Raw genomic sequence first — 15,204 nt, forward strand, 5'->3', positions numbered from 1 at the left:
AGGTATGATGCTTTACTTTTGTTCACACTTTGTTGTAGTAAACTAGTTAAAGCCTTGAAACTTGATAGTGAAGAATAAAAATGAGAAGAGAACAAATAGGGAATCTGAAATGAAATGAAGAAAATTGAGTTGGTGGGTTGGGGTTGAAATAACAATAACTTGAAACCAACCTAACAAGAAAGACCAAGCCAACCTTCAGATTTGTTATGTCATGTGTGTGGTGTTGACTCCAGATTGTTTTTTATTTTTTTTCTTGTCATTTTCTTTTTTTTCAAGTTTTGGAATTTACTAGGGAGTTTTTGTTAACATATAATAAGAATTTGAGCTTAGGGCATGTTTGGGAGTGCTTTTTTTTTGTTTTTTGATTTTTGAAGAGGCAAAATGTCCAAAATATTCTCTCCAAAAGCACCTAAAAGCTTCAATTAGTTGCTTTTAGTTGCTTTTAGAGGGGCATTTTGGACATTTTACCGCTCCAAAAAGCAAAAAAGAAATGCACTCCCAAACACCCACTAAGTATTGTCAGATTGTCAGTTTGAATTTCGAGCTGACGCGAGTTTTCGGTGGGGTCCCACCATGTGTGTGGTGATACAATGTCTGTCAAGTGGCAATCGGTGGCATGCATCGTTGTTCTCTAAGCACCCTTGAAGCTCTATTCTTAGGCATGCCCATCATTCGTAGCTTATTTCTTATTTGTTTTTGTCTTACAGACTAATAATATATTAAAAAGTAGGTTGCATGTGAGAATGATATGTATGCTGAATTGCTGACTAGTTATGCTACATGACTTGTAGTGTTACAGTCAGCCTTAAAAATATGGATGAAACACTTTCTTTTTTAAGTGTTTTTACGTCATTTTCATTCCTCACCAATGTTGAGAAATATTTTTTTAGAAATTCTTAAAAGTTTAGATTTTTTTTATTTATCAATGTTAGATGAGAATGTATAGATTGCAATTTGTATAAAAAAAGGCCAGAATAAGTCTTGTTGAGGCCCCAAAATACTTGTATAGCCAGCCCTGTTTGAGATTTGTTACACTTAGTCATATAAAGGTAACTTGAAAACTGCTAATTTAAAATTGCTTATCTTGGATATTTTACATCTTTATAAATAATTAAAAAGATAAAACTAGTGAAATGCATTTAATTGGCCATCACAATTTATATTCTAAAGTGTCATCAAGGACAAGGTACAAGTTTACTTGGCTAGTTGGCTGCATGCATGTATACAAATATTAAAGATCCAATAATGCCAACATGAATATATGCATTGCTTTTTAAGCAAAAGATACAACCCTTAAAAGACAAAAGGATAAGCAAATCTCACTATTCACCCATATGCAATTATGCAAAGCATCTTATCTATACAAGGTTAACATTGTAATCATTATTAGAAAAATCCTATTAAGCTTCAATTTAATCTTCCTCGATAAATAATAAAGAAACGCTTAATCCTTCTAACAGTGTAGTTAATTATCTTCTTAATGATATGATTTTCACCCGCTCTAACTTCCGCTCCAAGATTGTCTATTTATAATTTAACTCATTACGCACAAAATGCAACCAAAATCTATAAAATATCAAGAAAAAAGTCGACCAAACCGCCTCAAAACCAAACCCGCATTTCTCACCCACTAGAATGCCGCCCTGGCCCCACCCGGAGATCCTAACATATCCAAGAACCTTTTTTGCAAGTTGAATGAAGATGGCCCACAAAACAAATAATTGGCAAATCTTCAAGCAAAAACCAGATAAAATTGGTGGTAGACACCATCATGACCAACCATGGGCAAAATCTACTCTGCTATAGATCATAATCTTTTGTAACAACCTTACCATACATATATAACTATTATTATAATTTATACATATATATTAATTATTTTGTACTTATATATCAACTATATGAAATAATAAACTATTACTATTGTTACATTAATATAATAAATAAACTCATTTAGGCACGCAATTCTAGTTGAGTTCGGCGTGTTAAGCCGAGGCTCATGTATCTCACAAGAAGCTCAGCTCGTTTACACGCCTAACGTAAAACAAGTGAAAAAACTTAAATTACATTCACAGAAACATTTAACTTAAAATCTATTGGTTGCGAACTAAAATTTGTTGGACCTGACAAGAGAAGAAGGCTGCGCGAGACTAGCATGTGACGTTTTCATCTGAAAGATGAATTATCATATGCTTGGGCTTTGCTGTAAACGAAAGCTTGGATTGAGGGTTCTCTTCCAAGGAAATCTGATAGGAGTTCGATAGGTTCCTTTGATCCTCCGGGTTCCAATACCTGTTGACCAATGCTCAGTTTTTAATGAAGTCAACAGCTTTTTTTTAAATAAAGATTAGGCGGTGTTTGGGGTTTTGATTATCTAAACAGTTCATATGATTATTCCAGAGTGAAATAAGTTGTTCCCCAAACACCCCCTTAGAAATACTATAGAGGCAAACGAGCCGAGCCGCTCGCGAGCCACTCGAGATCGGCTTGTTAAAAAGCTCGAACGAACCGAGCCTAATCGAGCCTAAAAGTAACCTCGGTTAATAAACGAGCCCGAGCTTCAGTTATCGAGCTTGAGCCGCTCACGAGCCGCAATGAGCCTGTCATTCATATAATTTTTTAAAATGTATATTTAATCATTATTAATCAATATAGTTAATGCTATGAGAAAATAAATAAAAAGAACTAAATAATATATATTATTTTATACATAAAATTCTAATTTAAAAAAATGCATATGAAAAAATTATTATATTAACAATTAAAAAATAGTAAACGAGCCGAGCTCCGTGTAAGTTAAACGAACCGAGCTCGGGCTCGGCTCGTTTGAACCCCTAGGTACATGTGGTTAATGCTGCGGGAACAATTTTCCCCAACCGCCCCTCATGGCCACTAGAACTGTAACAGAATACTTTTACATCAACTTGCAAAGAATGTATTCTGGAATATTAAAGGACCATGAAGGCATACATAAGTTATATTCATCTCATTGAATTTCTATTTTTCTTTTAGTTTTTAATTAGGGAGTATAATTTGATTACCTTATTCCTGAACTGCATGCCTGTATGCTGATTGAAAATATTATCACGAAACTTTGATGCGTATATATCAGCTGCAAAAACCTGTAGCGATATACTTTATGTTACAAATATAAAATGCCAGCATACTTGCAGTCTACATATTTATTAATCAAGTCAAAGCAACAGTAAAGCGTAACTGGTCATATCGTTGTATGCATTCGAACCGAAAAATTGATTTTCATGCCACCAAAAAATAATATTATTAATTGCTTTGTAAAATTATAAAACTAGTTAAATACCTGACTCCAAATATGACTATAGCAAGCAGCTTCACAGCCAATTGCACTACTTGGGAAAGAAGAAGCTGGATTGATTCCTTCCAACATTGGTAAACCTAACATTACCTGAAAAGAAGAAAAGGTTAAAAAAATAATGTTTATTTACTCCAAATGTTATGATAACGCTTTTACCCTTTTAAACCGCAAATTCTCATTTTTACCCATTCATAGTATATAAATATAAAACCAGTTAACATGTTGGCTAGATCTCTACAGAATTAACTACTAAATAAATCACACTATTACCTTTGGATGAAGATGTTTAAATAAACCAACGATGTCAACGTTTTCAGTCGAATGAATAATCTGATCAAAAAGACCTGAAAGATAACTCTTCTTTTTAGTCATTATGGAATAGAAGATATTATTAATGTAAAAAATTGTAATAAAGGTGAAAATCTATGCACCATACAACACATGATCACATATACTACATAACAACTAACATGATGATTCTCAAGGAGCATTGTTTACTAACTTGTTTCTCACTTCTATATATTTACCCTATGTTAGACAAATAGTATCTTATGAAATTAAATAATAGAAAAAAACTCTTGTAAAATAACTTACAGTATAAAATTTCTTGCTTTAACTTAAGTGCTGAAAAGGAACACCGCCATCTCTTAAGTGACTTGCACACATCATCACCTAAAGGCTTAGTGATGTCCTACAAGAAATTGAGTGATCTTAAGTTTAAATGATAGAAGTAAAACTTGACTTAGAATATTTAGTAGCAAATTAGTAGTACACATGCCAGAATACAGAAATAGGTCACCTGATGAAAACCAGATATCAGTTTCATGGAAGAGGCTTCATAACACCTATGAAAATGAATTAAATTTACTAAATGCATAGTTCACAGGTAAAACAATTTAGAGATGATATATGTAGAGGTCATTCAGTTATTCAACTTTCTTTGGGACTAAAGTAACTGTTCACTTTCACTTATACCAAATCCAGCTAAATATATTCAAGAATATTGTAAATTGGAAAAACAAACTAGTCCTTTTTACACGCAGAATCGCTGTTTATTGATAGCCCGATACAATGGTGTCATTGTATTTCCAAAAATATAAAGATATTTTGGCCATTAGTCGTGTTTTTTTCAGATTTGGTATAAAATAAGTAGAATACACGGGTGGCATCCACATACATTATCCCCAAGAATTTATAAACACAAACATACCAATTTTCTAAAACCTGGGCAGGTATCTCCACAAAGTGACGCAATCCACTAAATTTTGCATATGATGCACGATTGCACATGTAGTGAACCTAAAACCATCATTAAGAAATGAAAATGAAAAGGTTAATGCAGTGGAATAAAAAGAGAATTCAAAAGTTCAAAACCATGTAACTAATTATGTATTTTCTAAAACCATTGCGCAAAGTTAATGTAATCAATTATGCATTTTTTGGTCAAAGTTCAGGAATGAAAGTTCACATACCACATGGCCAAACTCGTGAAAAAGTTTAAGGACTTCAGAGAACCGTAATAACACAGGAGCGTCACCAACTTCCTTTTTAATTTGAGTTACTAGCAAGGCTACAGGAATCTGAAACAGAAATTACAGGTGGAATCTCATTAAGCATGCATTATCATATAAAAAATGGAAGTGGCTAAGCTATCCTGCTCAGCCAAACCAGAATAATGTGGCTCATCAATTAGCCCACTATAAGTTCACTTTAATGCACGTGCACGCACATGTATGTGGATATAAATACATTCATGTATATTTTCGTACTCCTTCCATCCCAAAACAAAAAATAACAAAACTTTAAAATACATACAATTAACACAGATTTTATATTGCAAAATGTCAATTTTATTCTTGGAAAATTCCACCAGAGCCAACTATGTTGACCCACCAGAATATAACAAAGGGACTTGGAAATCTTGATAGATTTAATGGGTAAAATTGGGATCTTTGTATATTACGTTGTCGAGGAAACTTGAGAAAATCAAAAATACTATGCTGTTATACACTGATAACATATTTAAATAAGTAACAATATATAGACACATAAATCATATCCTAATTGCAGTCTAATCCCTGTTTTATTCTAAACTAAACAAATTAATTATAAACTAACGCTAACAATCACCTAAAAACAAGATAATGATGAACTCAAAACACTTGAAACCTAAAACTCAACAGTTACATATACCTGTCTTGAACCACCGGTTAAAGAACCGTTTTGGAGAGGGACTACACAAGTATGACCATACTTTCCTTCCCTGTCAATGAAAAGAAACAACCCATTAATATATCACAAGTCACGTGCCATTTATCTTATGTTAGCATTCTACTAATAAAATGATGAACATATATAACAGAAAAGTATTTGAAATATGAACCTGGTATACATATCAAGGTAGAAGTGACCAATTAAATCAGTAGAGTTCAAGTCAAAAACTGAATGAAGCTCAACATCAGTGTGCCAGACCTCTGCGTCAGAAACTTTTTCAAATCTTAAGCCTGCAGTAATTAAAGGTGCAAGTTGTTTATTATCTAGATCATTCAGACAAATTTACAGGTGGCAGTTTTGGCCCATTTACTTCTGAATAGGACACATGGGTAATTAAAGTTGCCAAAAGTATAGGTTTTTTTATACAACCGCCAAAATCATACTATTCAAACAAATTAGCCTATTACGCATTCCTCATAATGTCTTTCTTGGTATTGGTGATAGAATGAACCTAGTAAGAGGCTACGTGTTTCATGAAAAGGCAACTAAATACCCACAAGACAACTAGTCACACTATTGATGATATTTTATAAATTATAGTCAACAACGTTATAGCTTCAAATTCAAAGAGTATATATATCGACAATAAAAGGTTTGTTGTTTCACTTGTTTGAATCTCAAGATTTACATTATCTTCTTTTATAAAGATAAAAGGGTAATCAATGAACTTGAAAGAAAAAACAAAAAATAAAATAAATATTAAAATTGTGTTACTATAATGAAAAGGTTAATTATATAATGTTTGGTCTACTTCTTCTATAAATAATAATGATTTTTAAAAATAATTTTATATAATGTTTTTTTTATTTAAAGAAAATTAAGTTTGTTCATAAAACTTTTTTATATATTGAATATTTATTTTATTATTTAACCCGTGTAATATGAATTATATCATTTTATAAAAAATAATTTACAAATTTATAAATCATTTCATTTTATATTATTCAAATTCTGTATTTACAGTTTACACAGTCTATAACCTATAGCCTTGTTATTAATAGAAAAAAAAGGCTTGCAAACAATTTACTAAGTTTTAGTTACAAACTCACTCTATATATATTCATATCAATCATACAAAATATTCCTTGCTTTCATTTTTATTTATTTGATTGGCCACATGAACTTTGTTCGTTATACATAGTAAAAACAAATGTGCGGTCGGTGTATATAAAGCTTGTTAAAAATAAATGGCCATGACCAAATATCACTAGCTAGATCTAACATGAACATATCATTTAGTCAAAAGCAATATTAAGTTCAAACATTATTAATGGACACGTGAATATCCACTATATTGCAGTGTTTTGAAAAATTGGTTTTTCAACAGTAACGTATTGGGCTTAGAAAAGGTTTAACGGCTAAAAGGATTGTATCATACTGTTTAATCGGGTTGACTAGTTAACATTATAATTGCATAGAAATACAACTTTAAATATAATTTTTTTTTCAAAAGTACACGATTACATAATAAAAACAAGTTTCCAATAATGTTTTTAAATAAAAGTCTATAATAAGTTTTATTATATACAAGTTTTTCAAATAAAGGCCACTAGGTTAATAATTTTTATTCGGAGGTAAATCGCTATTGGTTGAACTGCTAAAACAGTTTAAAAGATTGGCCAGAACAAAACTTTTTTACTTTGGAATCAAAACGATACCCGGTATGAATCGTATTACCCAAGGGTGAGCAAATGGTCTTATCCCCAATATCGACCCGCATCTGGTTATTGGTATTCTCAAGACCCATGAACTAATCATATTTTAAGTAATCGGGTCTGATCGGTTCAAATCTTGCATGAATAGGATGGGCCCAAAGGGGGTCAAGGAGGGGCCAAACCCATTCTCCCAAGAGGCCCATAATCGTTAAAAATTATATATATCTTTTATATATCTTTGTATTAAAACATAAATATGCAAAATGATTCTTTGGTGCAATGAAAATAGTGGTAGTCTACATAATAAAAGGTCACGCGGTCAATTCCATTGATGATATTTTTATTTTTATATAAAAAAACTTAATTTTGTGTTTTAAATGGCTATTTTAGCAACTTATTATCATTATTATTATTTGGCCTTGGTCCGCATTGGCTTTTGGAAATAAAACCTAATTGGCAAAGTTGTCGAATTATTAATCATATAATTAAAAACGTAATTTAAGATGTCCTTTTTTATACTCGTCCCGAACCCCATACGTTGAAGGGATTCTCATAGACGACCCGACCCTACTTACATGGTTCGTAATCACTCCTATACGAGAAAACATGTCTTGCCCGCCATACCCGACCTAAACCTAGACCCGATTAATGGTATTCACAGGATATGGAAAACGACCCTATTAATATAACCATATCTGGTCGTTTTAGATATTGTGGGTCTTACTCGAATCATGCTCACCTTTATTATTACCACTTTTACCGGCGATTCAACTTATAAACCGCTACCATTTGCCCAATTTACGAGGGTTAAAACGTACTGGCCACTTGCATGACATCCGATTAACTCATTTTTAAACATTGCTATATCGTACAGGTGGGCAAAAGAATCAGTTAACCAAACCGACCCGAAAAACAACCGCAACTGAACAGGTTTGAAACCAATTATGTAGAAACCGAATGTTCGGAACTAGTTTGTAATTTTCTCCACCAAAATTAACCGAACCGAAACCGGCCAAAACACGGTAAAACCCGTACCAAAACCGATCATTACCTGTCAAGAAACCATGTTTAGCCCGAACCGATACCAATAATAAACCAAATTCAACTTTTATTAATCAAAGTGAACCGAACTGGTTTTAATCCAAACCAGTTTTGAGTCTTAAACCCGGTTTGTGCACCTTAGGGTAGCGTTTGGTATGCAGTAATGGAGGACGAAATTGAATGACCCATTGTGAGGGAATGGAAAATAGTGTGTTTGGTTGGCCAAAGGAATGGAATGACTCATTACCTAGTTCATTTCATTCCCTCTAAAATACCCCAATTTCATTCCATCCATACCCCATGTTTTTTTTCCATTCTATTCCCTCATTCACCCTACATCACCTCCACTACACTCCCAACACCACCACTACCCAACATCAACACCCACCACCACCACCAACCACCGCCGCCACTGCCACCGGCCACCACCATCGCCGTCCACCTCCGCCACCACCCACCTCCACCAACCATCGCCATCGGTGCCAACCACCCAGCACCGCCAGCCGCCTGCCGTATATATCAACCATCGCCCCACCATCACACATGCCGCCCACCGTCACCGCTGCTCACCACCACGACCACTGCCACCAATCACCACCATCGGCGTCCACCGCCGCCACCATCCACCTTTACAAACCATCGCCATCTGTGCCAGCAAGCCACCACCTCTAGCCGCCCACCGCATCTATCATTCATCGCCCCACCATCACACACGCCGCCCACTGTTACCGCTGCCCACCACCACCTCCACTGTTACTGCCCTCCACCGTTACCGTCATCGCTCCCACCACCACCACTCACTACAATTTTAATTTTATTTTTTTTTACCTACTAACAATATAAAGTAATGATTCATTTCATTCCCATATGGTAACCAAACATTTCACTGGAATGGTAATAACCCATTCCATTCCTCTATCCATTCCATTACCACGTCCATTCCATTCCATTCCATTCCATTCCATTCCATCGTCCATTCCATTACCCCATATTAAACATACCCCATTAGCATATTGTTTAGAAAGTTTATGAGAAATTGGTGGATGAGAACAAAAATAGAAGAAACAAAATACTAGGAAGTATTTGACATTTTGACCACTAATAAAGTAATAATTACCGTATTACTATTCACCTTCACCCGATAAACAACAACACCTTCACTTATCACAAACGGTGAAGCGCAAAATTAGATGCTCTCATACTCCCGCCACATACAACTAGTAATTCACCATTTACCCCACACGTGTCGGTTTCCACCTCTTCTCATCATAATAATAACAATAACAATAACAATATAATAATAATTAATAATATTCATCTCTTTACATTTACATTAAACATTACATTCCACCACTTTCTCTCTCTACAATCCTCCAGTTTCTCTCTCTAAAATTCACCCCCAAAATTTCACCGATTCGTTCAATTACGTCATCTGCATTCATGAATCGCCGGTAATTGATTGGATTTGGTTCCTTTGAAGGTTAATTTGACGTGTTGTGTTCATAATTAGGTTAATTAGGTTAAACGTTTATTAGGTTATTACGTTACGTTATTCGGTAATCGATTGATTCACGTTACCGGTGATTTAGGTCATTTTGTTTCGCCGGAATATTCCGCCGGAATATTCGGTCGGATTGATTGATTTGGTGATTTTAGGTTAATTAGGTTAAATTTTAAGGCGTTATGATTAGTTGATTCGTTGATCTGTACAGTGTATCTGGTATACAAGAAGCTTTTGTGAGATTTTTGGCGCGTTTTTTTTAAGTTTTGCTCCAAAAATTAGGGTTTCGATGGTGAAAACTCGGTGCGAATGCGTTTCGGTTATGTTTAGGGGTTAGGTGAATAAGGTGATTGTCGGAAAAGCGAATAAAAAAGTCGAAAATTAGTAAAAAGAAGAAAAAAGTTAGGGTTTGGTTTTGTTTGGAATTTCTGTTAGGGTTGTAGAGAATGACGTTGAATTTTTCGCAACGTCCGATTTTCCCGGCGCGTACGTTGGAAGATAATATGGTTCATGAGGAAGCGCATGATCGGTTTGGTCACCGGAGAGAGATAGGTGGTGATAAGGGTGGTTCGCCGGATTCTGTTTCGAAAGATATTGTTGATTTGTTGCCGTCGGATCCGTTTGGGATGGATATTGATATTAGCACGACGTTTACCGCCATCACGGGATGGCTTGGTGACTTAGAGCTTGAGTATGGGGATTTTATGAGGAACACCATGGTGAATCATAAAGAGGATTACGAGCTGTTTGCGGGTTTTAATTTTTTTTGGAACAGTGCTATGAAGTTTCAGTCGTATCCGATGATGACGTTTCATGATCAACAAAATAAGGGTTTTGATAGTGTAAGTGAAGGTGAAGGTGTTCTTGTTACGAAATCTGAAGAATCTGTTAATGAGTTTGCTACTTGTTCTGATGTTAATGGAGGAGAGCCTCATGATGCTTTTGTTCTAGCACTTGGTTATCTGGGAACTAAAGATCTTCTTACGGTGGAGCGTGTTTGTAGATCTTTGTGTCATACTGTCCGTAACGATTCTCTTTTATGGAGAAATCTGTACATTGATCAGCCATTGAATGAGAGAATTACTGATGATGCTCTTATCCGGTTAACTAACCGTGCTGAAGGTAATCTTCGGTTTCTAAGCCTAATTAAATGCCCGAAGATCACGGATGATGGTTTGAGGCGCGTATTGGAAACAAATCCAAAATTGACAAAGGTATGCAATTTCTATATTGGTATATTTTTGTCATATTTATTATTGTTTACAGGCTATTACTGTTAATAAAAATCTGTCTTTAAATAGAATGCCTAAATTTAGTCATCTTGAATTACATTCTTTCTGTCATTTTGAATTCAATGCATGAATAGTATACCTGTTTTGGATAATATGATATTTGATTAGAAGAAGACAGCAGACACTACATGTGTATTCTTGATTTCTTTCTTTTTTTTCTTTAATATTTTTTCAAAATGCAAAGTGTTGGATTTATGCCAATTGAGTTGGGTTAAATGAATAATATTTTATATCACTTTGATCATCACAAATACATGAACAAATGCTGCTATGCTGACAAGAATTTATATAAGTCTTAGGCGCCGACCCTCCGTTTAAACGCTTTAATCGTGTCAACGTATTTATGTTAAAAATGTTTTCTAAAAAAGATTTGTTTCTGAGACTGGTCAAGTTGCACTCAGTATTTACATTCTAAAATACCATAGCTTATATCTGTTTAATTTCTTGTAATTTTTCTTAATAGTGCTATTGTTTTTTAATGCAGTTATTTATTCCTGGATGCACAAGACTCAGTATAGAGGGTATTTTGAACAGTTTGAAGGCTTTCAACTCAAGTGCGGAAACCGGTGGTATAAAACATATAAGAACAGGTGGATTTTACGGCATTACACTTGATCATTTTCAACAGTTGAATAACTTGTTGGGAGCTGATAAAAACAAGAGCATTCCACATCATTATCACCGTGCAAAAATGTACACACAATGTGATGATGATCGATCTATAGATGTTGAAATATGCCCTAGATGCCAGAATTTGAGACTTGTATACGACTGTCCAGCTGGCGGGTGCCAACCGAAAGATCAATGCAGGGCTTGCATCATCTGCATTCCGAGGTGTGCTGAATGTGGGCGGTGTGTGCATAATAGTGAATATGAAGAAACGTTTTCGTTGGAGTATCTTTGTTCAGAATGTTTGAAACAGTTGCCTAGGTGCCAAGAGCCACATGGCTAGGTTGACCATGTCAACGCTTAATCCGAGGAGGAAAAAAGCCCGTGTCGGTTAGTTGGTTGAAAGACGAAAAAGGCAACACAAATACACGAATGCCGGATAGAAAGAGGAGTGATTGCTAATGGAGGTCATGGTTAGGGTTCCATGACCATATAATGGAGAAAAAACTCAAGAAGCCCGTGTCGGTTTGTTGATTGAAAGACGGAAAAGCAACACAAATACACGAATGTCGGATAAAAAGAGGAGTGCTTGCTAATTGAGGTCATGGTTAGGGTTCCATGACCATAGGATGCACTAGCCGTGTGTCATGACGGTTCAAACCGTCTTCTTAAATGGCTACAGTGATATGGTTTGGTCCGAGGTCTAGTGCTCATGTGGGTCCAGAGATCCAGGTTCGAGTCTACAACAAGATTGAGCTGGCCTGGTTGGCGATTAGTGGTCGTTGACCACATTTGAAGGTGTTTGGAGACTTATGTTGGTTCACTATGTTCGGTTATTACATCGAGTCCGTCGAGTTTATATGTTTATGTTTTACAGAAGTGTTTGTATTTTGGTAAGTATTATATCTTGTTATGCATTCTGGTTTGAGACAATAATGCATGTACATGCAATGTATGATGTTTAATGTGCGGAGTCCAAGTTATTACATCATTTTACATATGGTAGTATTATAATTGTTTAAAGTGTGATCTTTGCCAAAAGATATGACTATGTATAGAATAGATATGTGTATTTTAAATATGCAAATTTTAATAAATATCTAGGGTCCCATTCAAAGGTATTTATAACATGTATGAATTTTGTAAGTAAATAATATTTTATTAAAATAAACATTATTGATAAGCATTTTTTTTCTTTTTCACTCGCATGACTATAACACATAGCCTTATATTTTTAAAATTTTCAGTAATTGATTAAGGAATTTATAAATCACAAACATTTATAGAAAAAATTGTTGCAAACTTGATAAACTAGAATACATTTAAATATCTTTTAACAATTCACAAATGAAAACTAAAATTAATAATATTTGTTGGTCATTTAATATCTTTACAACAAAGTTAATATATGAATGAATCAAGAAATACAATCTACAAACACCATAACTTAAATTATTTATCCGATTTCTTTCCAATATTCTTCATCCAAGGAAGGGTGAAAATCGACTTCATCGCACCTTTACCCTTCATGGACCCATCTTTCACCTTCTTATTATTGTTCGTGATCTTCTCGTTAGCCGGGGGATCTTGCACCGGGTCCCACTGATCTGCCCATGACGTTCCCTTTGACCCGAAAAGATCCATGTTACGCCTCTTTTTATTTATTTTTACCTAAAAGATTTGTGTTTTGATGCAAAAGTTTTAGGTTATAATCTAAACCTCAGGTTAAGAAAACTTTAAATGTAATCCAATCATTTAATTGTTGGCTTTTATGGTTCAACAAGTTTTGACTTGTTCTTGATTAAAGTCAACACGGGTCAAAGTCAAACTTTGAAATCTAAATTCATGCCTTGCCTTACAATCCCATAACATAAAAAATTAAAAATGTGAAAATTCAAAGCTAAAAAAAATTTAAGACTTTGACCTGGTCTCCATAAAACTTCAAAGGCTAAAACCTTGCAGATCAAATGGGCTGGGTCGGGTCGGGTCAACCAACAGACATTTTTTATTTCTAATTTTTTAAGTTTACAAATAATCAACTTGATAAATACAGATTGCAAAGTTATATATTATTACAAAAATGTACAAAGCAATTTATCGGTGATCCGCTTTCTTTTTGGTTAAATCTTTTAGTTCATCCCATTTGACCCGTTAGACATAAAACAAATCCGAAAATTGGCCCGCTTCTATACATCATTACCTGAAGTACTCAATATGGCCTGCAATATCCCTACATAACAGCTTTGACCCGTTCGCCAACTCCATACTTTTACGGATCACTAAGCCCGTTTGCTGATGTGTAGACGTTGGTTCATATTTCTTAGCTTCCACTTCACTTCCCATAGCCAAAGCTTCCTTTGCGGGGACCACATTTTCCCACCAAAATTCCCGTAAAATCCCGTGAATCAACGTCCAATATTCTCGATCTCTACACACTCGAAATATCGTACTCCCGTTTAACGTCCAACAATATAAATTGACCCAATTTCTATCCAAAACTTCCATTTGGCCCTGAACTTGAGGCATGTAATAATATGGCATTTTGGTCCACGGTAAAGCTAACTCGGGCTTCCCTTTATTAAACGGGCATTTCACTTCGAGAATCCCTAGATTCGGAAAACACCCGAGAAGCCCGTCTGGTGATGCACCGATCCAGTCAAATTTACTTTCTGAATGTGTAGCAAATCCTAATGAACTAACTTCACGACCGGTTATGCTTTTATAATTCTCAATAGCTTTTGATTCGTTATTCACGCCCCATTCCATGGCCCGTATTGCCTCTGGTATGATCATGGATTCCATATCTGTAACAAACACTTTTTCATGCCAAAGCTCATATCTTCTTTTCCCTTTCCAAAAACCGAGCGCGGTGCTAAACGCGCTAGTGGTTAACTTGTCCCTTCGAAGGGCGAACCATTCTTCTGACTGTTGGGCCGGGGTGTCTGATGGGGTCAGTTGACTGGTAAAAGTCAACGGTAGGGATTTGGAAACTAGTGAGGTCAATACAGGATTATGCAGCTGTCTGAAACCGTTAAGCTGCGAAATCTTTCTTCCTGAGTAGTGAATTGGTGGCGGTTTATGACGGATGCTGGTGATGCAGGCGTTGGTCCTTTTGTATTCTGCATGAAATGAATTATAAAGCAAGGTCTCATTCATGTTAGTCCTTTAAGTTTTTATCGAACAAGCGAACGTTTCACGAATAGCTAACCGAATGAAATTTCTTGTTCGTGTTCGTTAATTAAGCAAAATGAACTTGTTCGTGAATGGTTCACGAACACAAATGAACAAACATAAGCAATGTTTTATTTGATAAGCTTTTACATACAAAATTATCACATAATACTAATATGTTATTGCTATATAGTTAATAATTTGCTTAATAGAAAAGTCATTAAAACCTTTAATGAACAAACAAACAAACATTAATGAACACATCATTGAATGTTCACAAACACAATTGAACAAACACGGCCTCTGTTCGTGTTCGTTAATTTATAA

The 15,204-nt window shown here is 34.9% G+C and overlaps 3 protein-coding genes across 4 annotated transcripts; 1 reads left to right on the forward strand and 2 right to left on the reverse strand.

Moving 5' to 3' along the window:
• Positions 1-1,678: 1,678 nt before the first annotated feature.
• On the reverse strand, positions 1,679-5,930 carry LOC143544943 (putative thimet oligopeptidase). The gene is made up of 10 exons (XM_077036914.1): positions 5,718-5,930; positions 5,528-5,597; positions 4,807-4,914; positions 4,545-4,633; positions 4,134-4,179; positions 3,929-4,025; positions 3,605-3,678; positions 3,320-3,424; positions 3,042-3,122; positions 1,679-2,292 (listed from the first exon to the last, which is right to left on the reverse strand). Exons 1-10 carry the CDS (start codon positions 5,726-5,728, stop codon positions 2,167-2,169), a joined length of 807 nt encoding a protein of 268 aa, XP_076893029.1. The 5' UTR covers positions 5,729-5,930; the 3' UTR covers positions 1,679-2,166.
• A 3,716-nt stretch (positions 5,931-9,646) lies between these two features.
• LOC143544978 (F-box protein SKIP14-like) lies at positions 9,647-12,741 on the forward strand. Of its 2 annotated transcripts, XR_013137348.1 has the most exons (3): positions 9,647-11,019; positions 11,582-12,173; positions 12,308-12,740. XR_013137348.1 is itself a non-coding variant. In XM_077036946.1 (2 exons), the coding sequence occupies exons 1-2, from the start codon at positions 10,252-10,254 to the stop codon at positions 12,047-12,049; spliced, it is 1,236 nt and encodes a 411-aa protein (XP_076893061.1). In that variant the 5' UTR covers positions 9,647-10,251; the 3' UTR covers positions 12,050-12,741. The 2 variants fall into 2 exon arrangements, 1 of the variants encoding a protein (XP_076893061.1); XM_077036946.1 differs by having other exon boundaries at positions 11,582-12,741.
• A 1,133-nt stretch (positions 12,742-13,874) lies between these two features.
• LOC143544944 (uncharacterized) lies at positions 13,875-14,994 on the reverse strand. Its single transcript, XM_077036915.1, has one exon. The coding sequence runs from the start codon at positions 14,860-14,862 to the stop codon at positions 13,903-13,905; it is 960 nt and encodes a 319-aa protein (XP_076893030.1). The 5' UTR covers positions 14,863-14,994; the 3' UTR covers positions 13,875-13,902.
• Positions 14,995-15,204: the final 210 nt, after the last annotated feature.

This window comes from Bidens hawaiensis, unplaced genomic scaffold (genome assembly GCF_021521415.1).
Source record: "Bidens hawaiensis isolate Kalapana, Puna unplaced genomic scaffold, B.hawaiensis_p1.1 tig00013805_1, whole genome shotgun sequence".
Taxonomy (NCBI): domain Eukaryota; kingdom Viridiplantae; phylum Streptophyta; class Magnoliopsida; order Asterales; family Asteraceae; genus Bidens; species Bidens hawaiensis.

What these genes read in the sequence shown, in the direction of transcription:
- LOC143544943 (XM_077036914.1), bottom strand. An exon ending in TTAAACATCTTCATCCAAAG is followed by an intron (nt 3,425 to 3,604) that starts GTAATAGTGTGA and finishes TCTTCTTTTCAG; the next exon opens with GTAATGTTAGGTTTACCAAT. An exon ending in ATAGTCATATTTGGAGTCAG is followed by an intron (nt 3,123 to 3,319) that starts GTATTTAACTAG and finishes ATATCGCTACAG; the next exon opens with GTTTTTGCAGCTGATATATA.
- LOC143544978 (XM_077036946.1), top strand. Translation starts at nt 10,252, where the DNA reads ATGACGTTGAATTTTTCGCAACGTCCGATTTTCCCGGCGCGTACGTTG. An exon ending in CAAATCCAAAATTGACAAAG is followed by an intron (nt 11,020 to 11,581) that starts GTATGCAATTTC and finishes TTTTTAATGCAG; the next exon opens with TTATTTATTCCTGGATGCAC.
- LOC143544944 (XM_077036915.1), bottom strand. Translation starts at nt 14,862, where the DNA reads ATGAATGAGACCTTGCTTTATAATTCATTTCATGCAGAATACAAAAGG.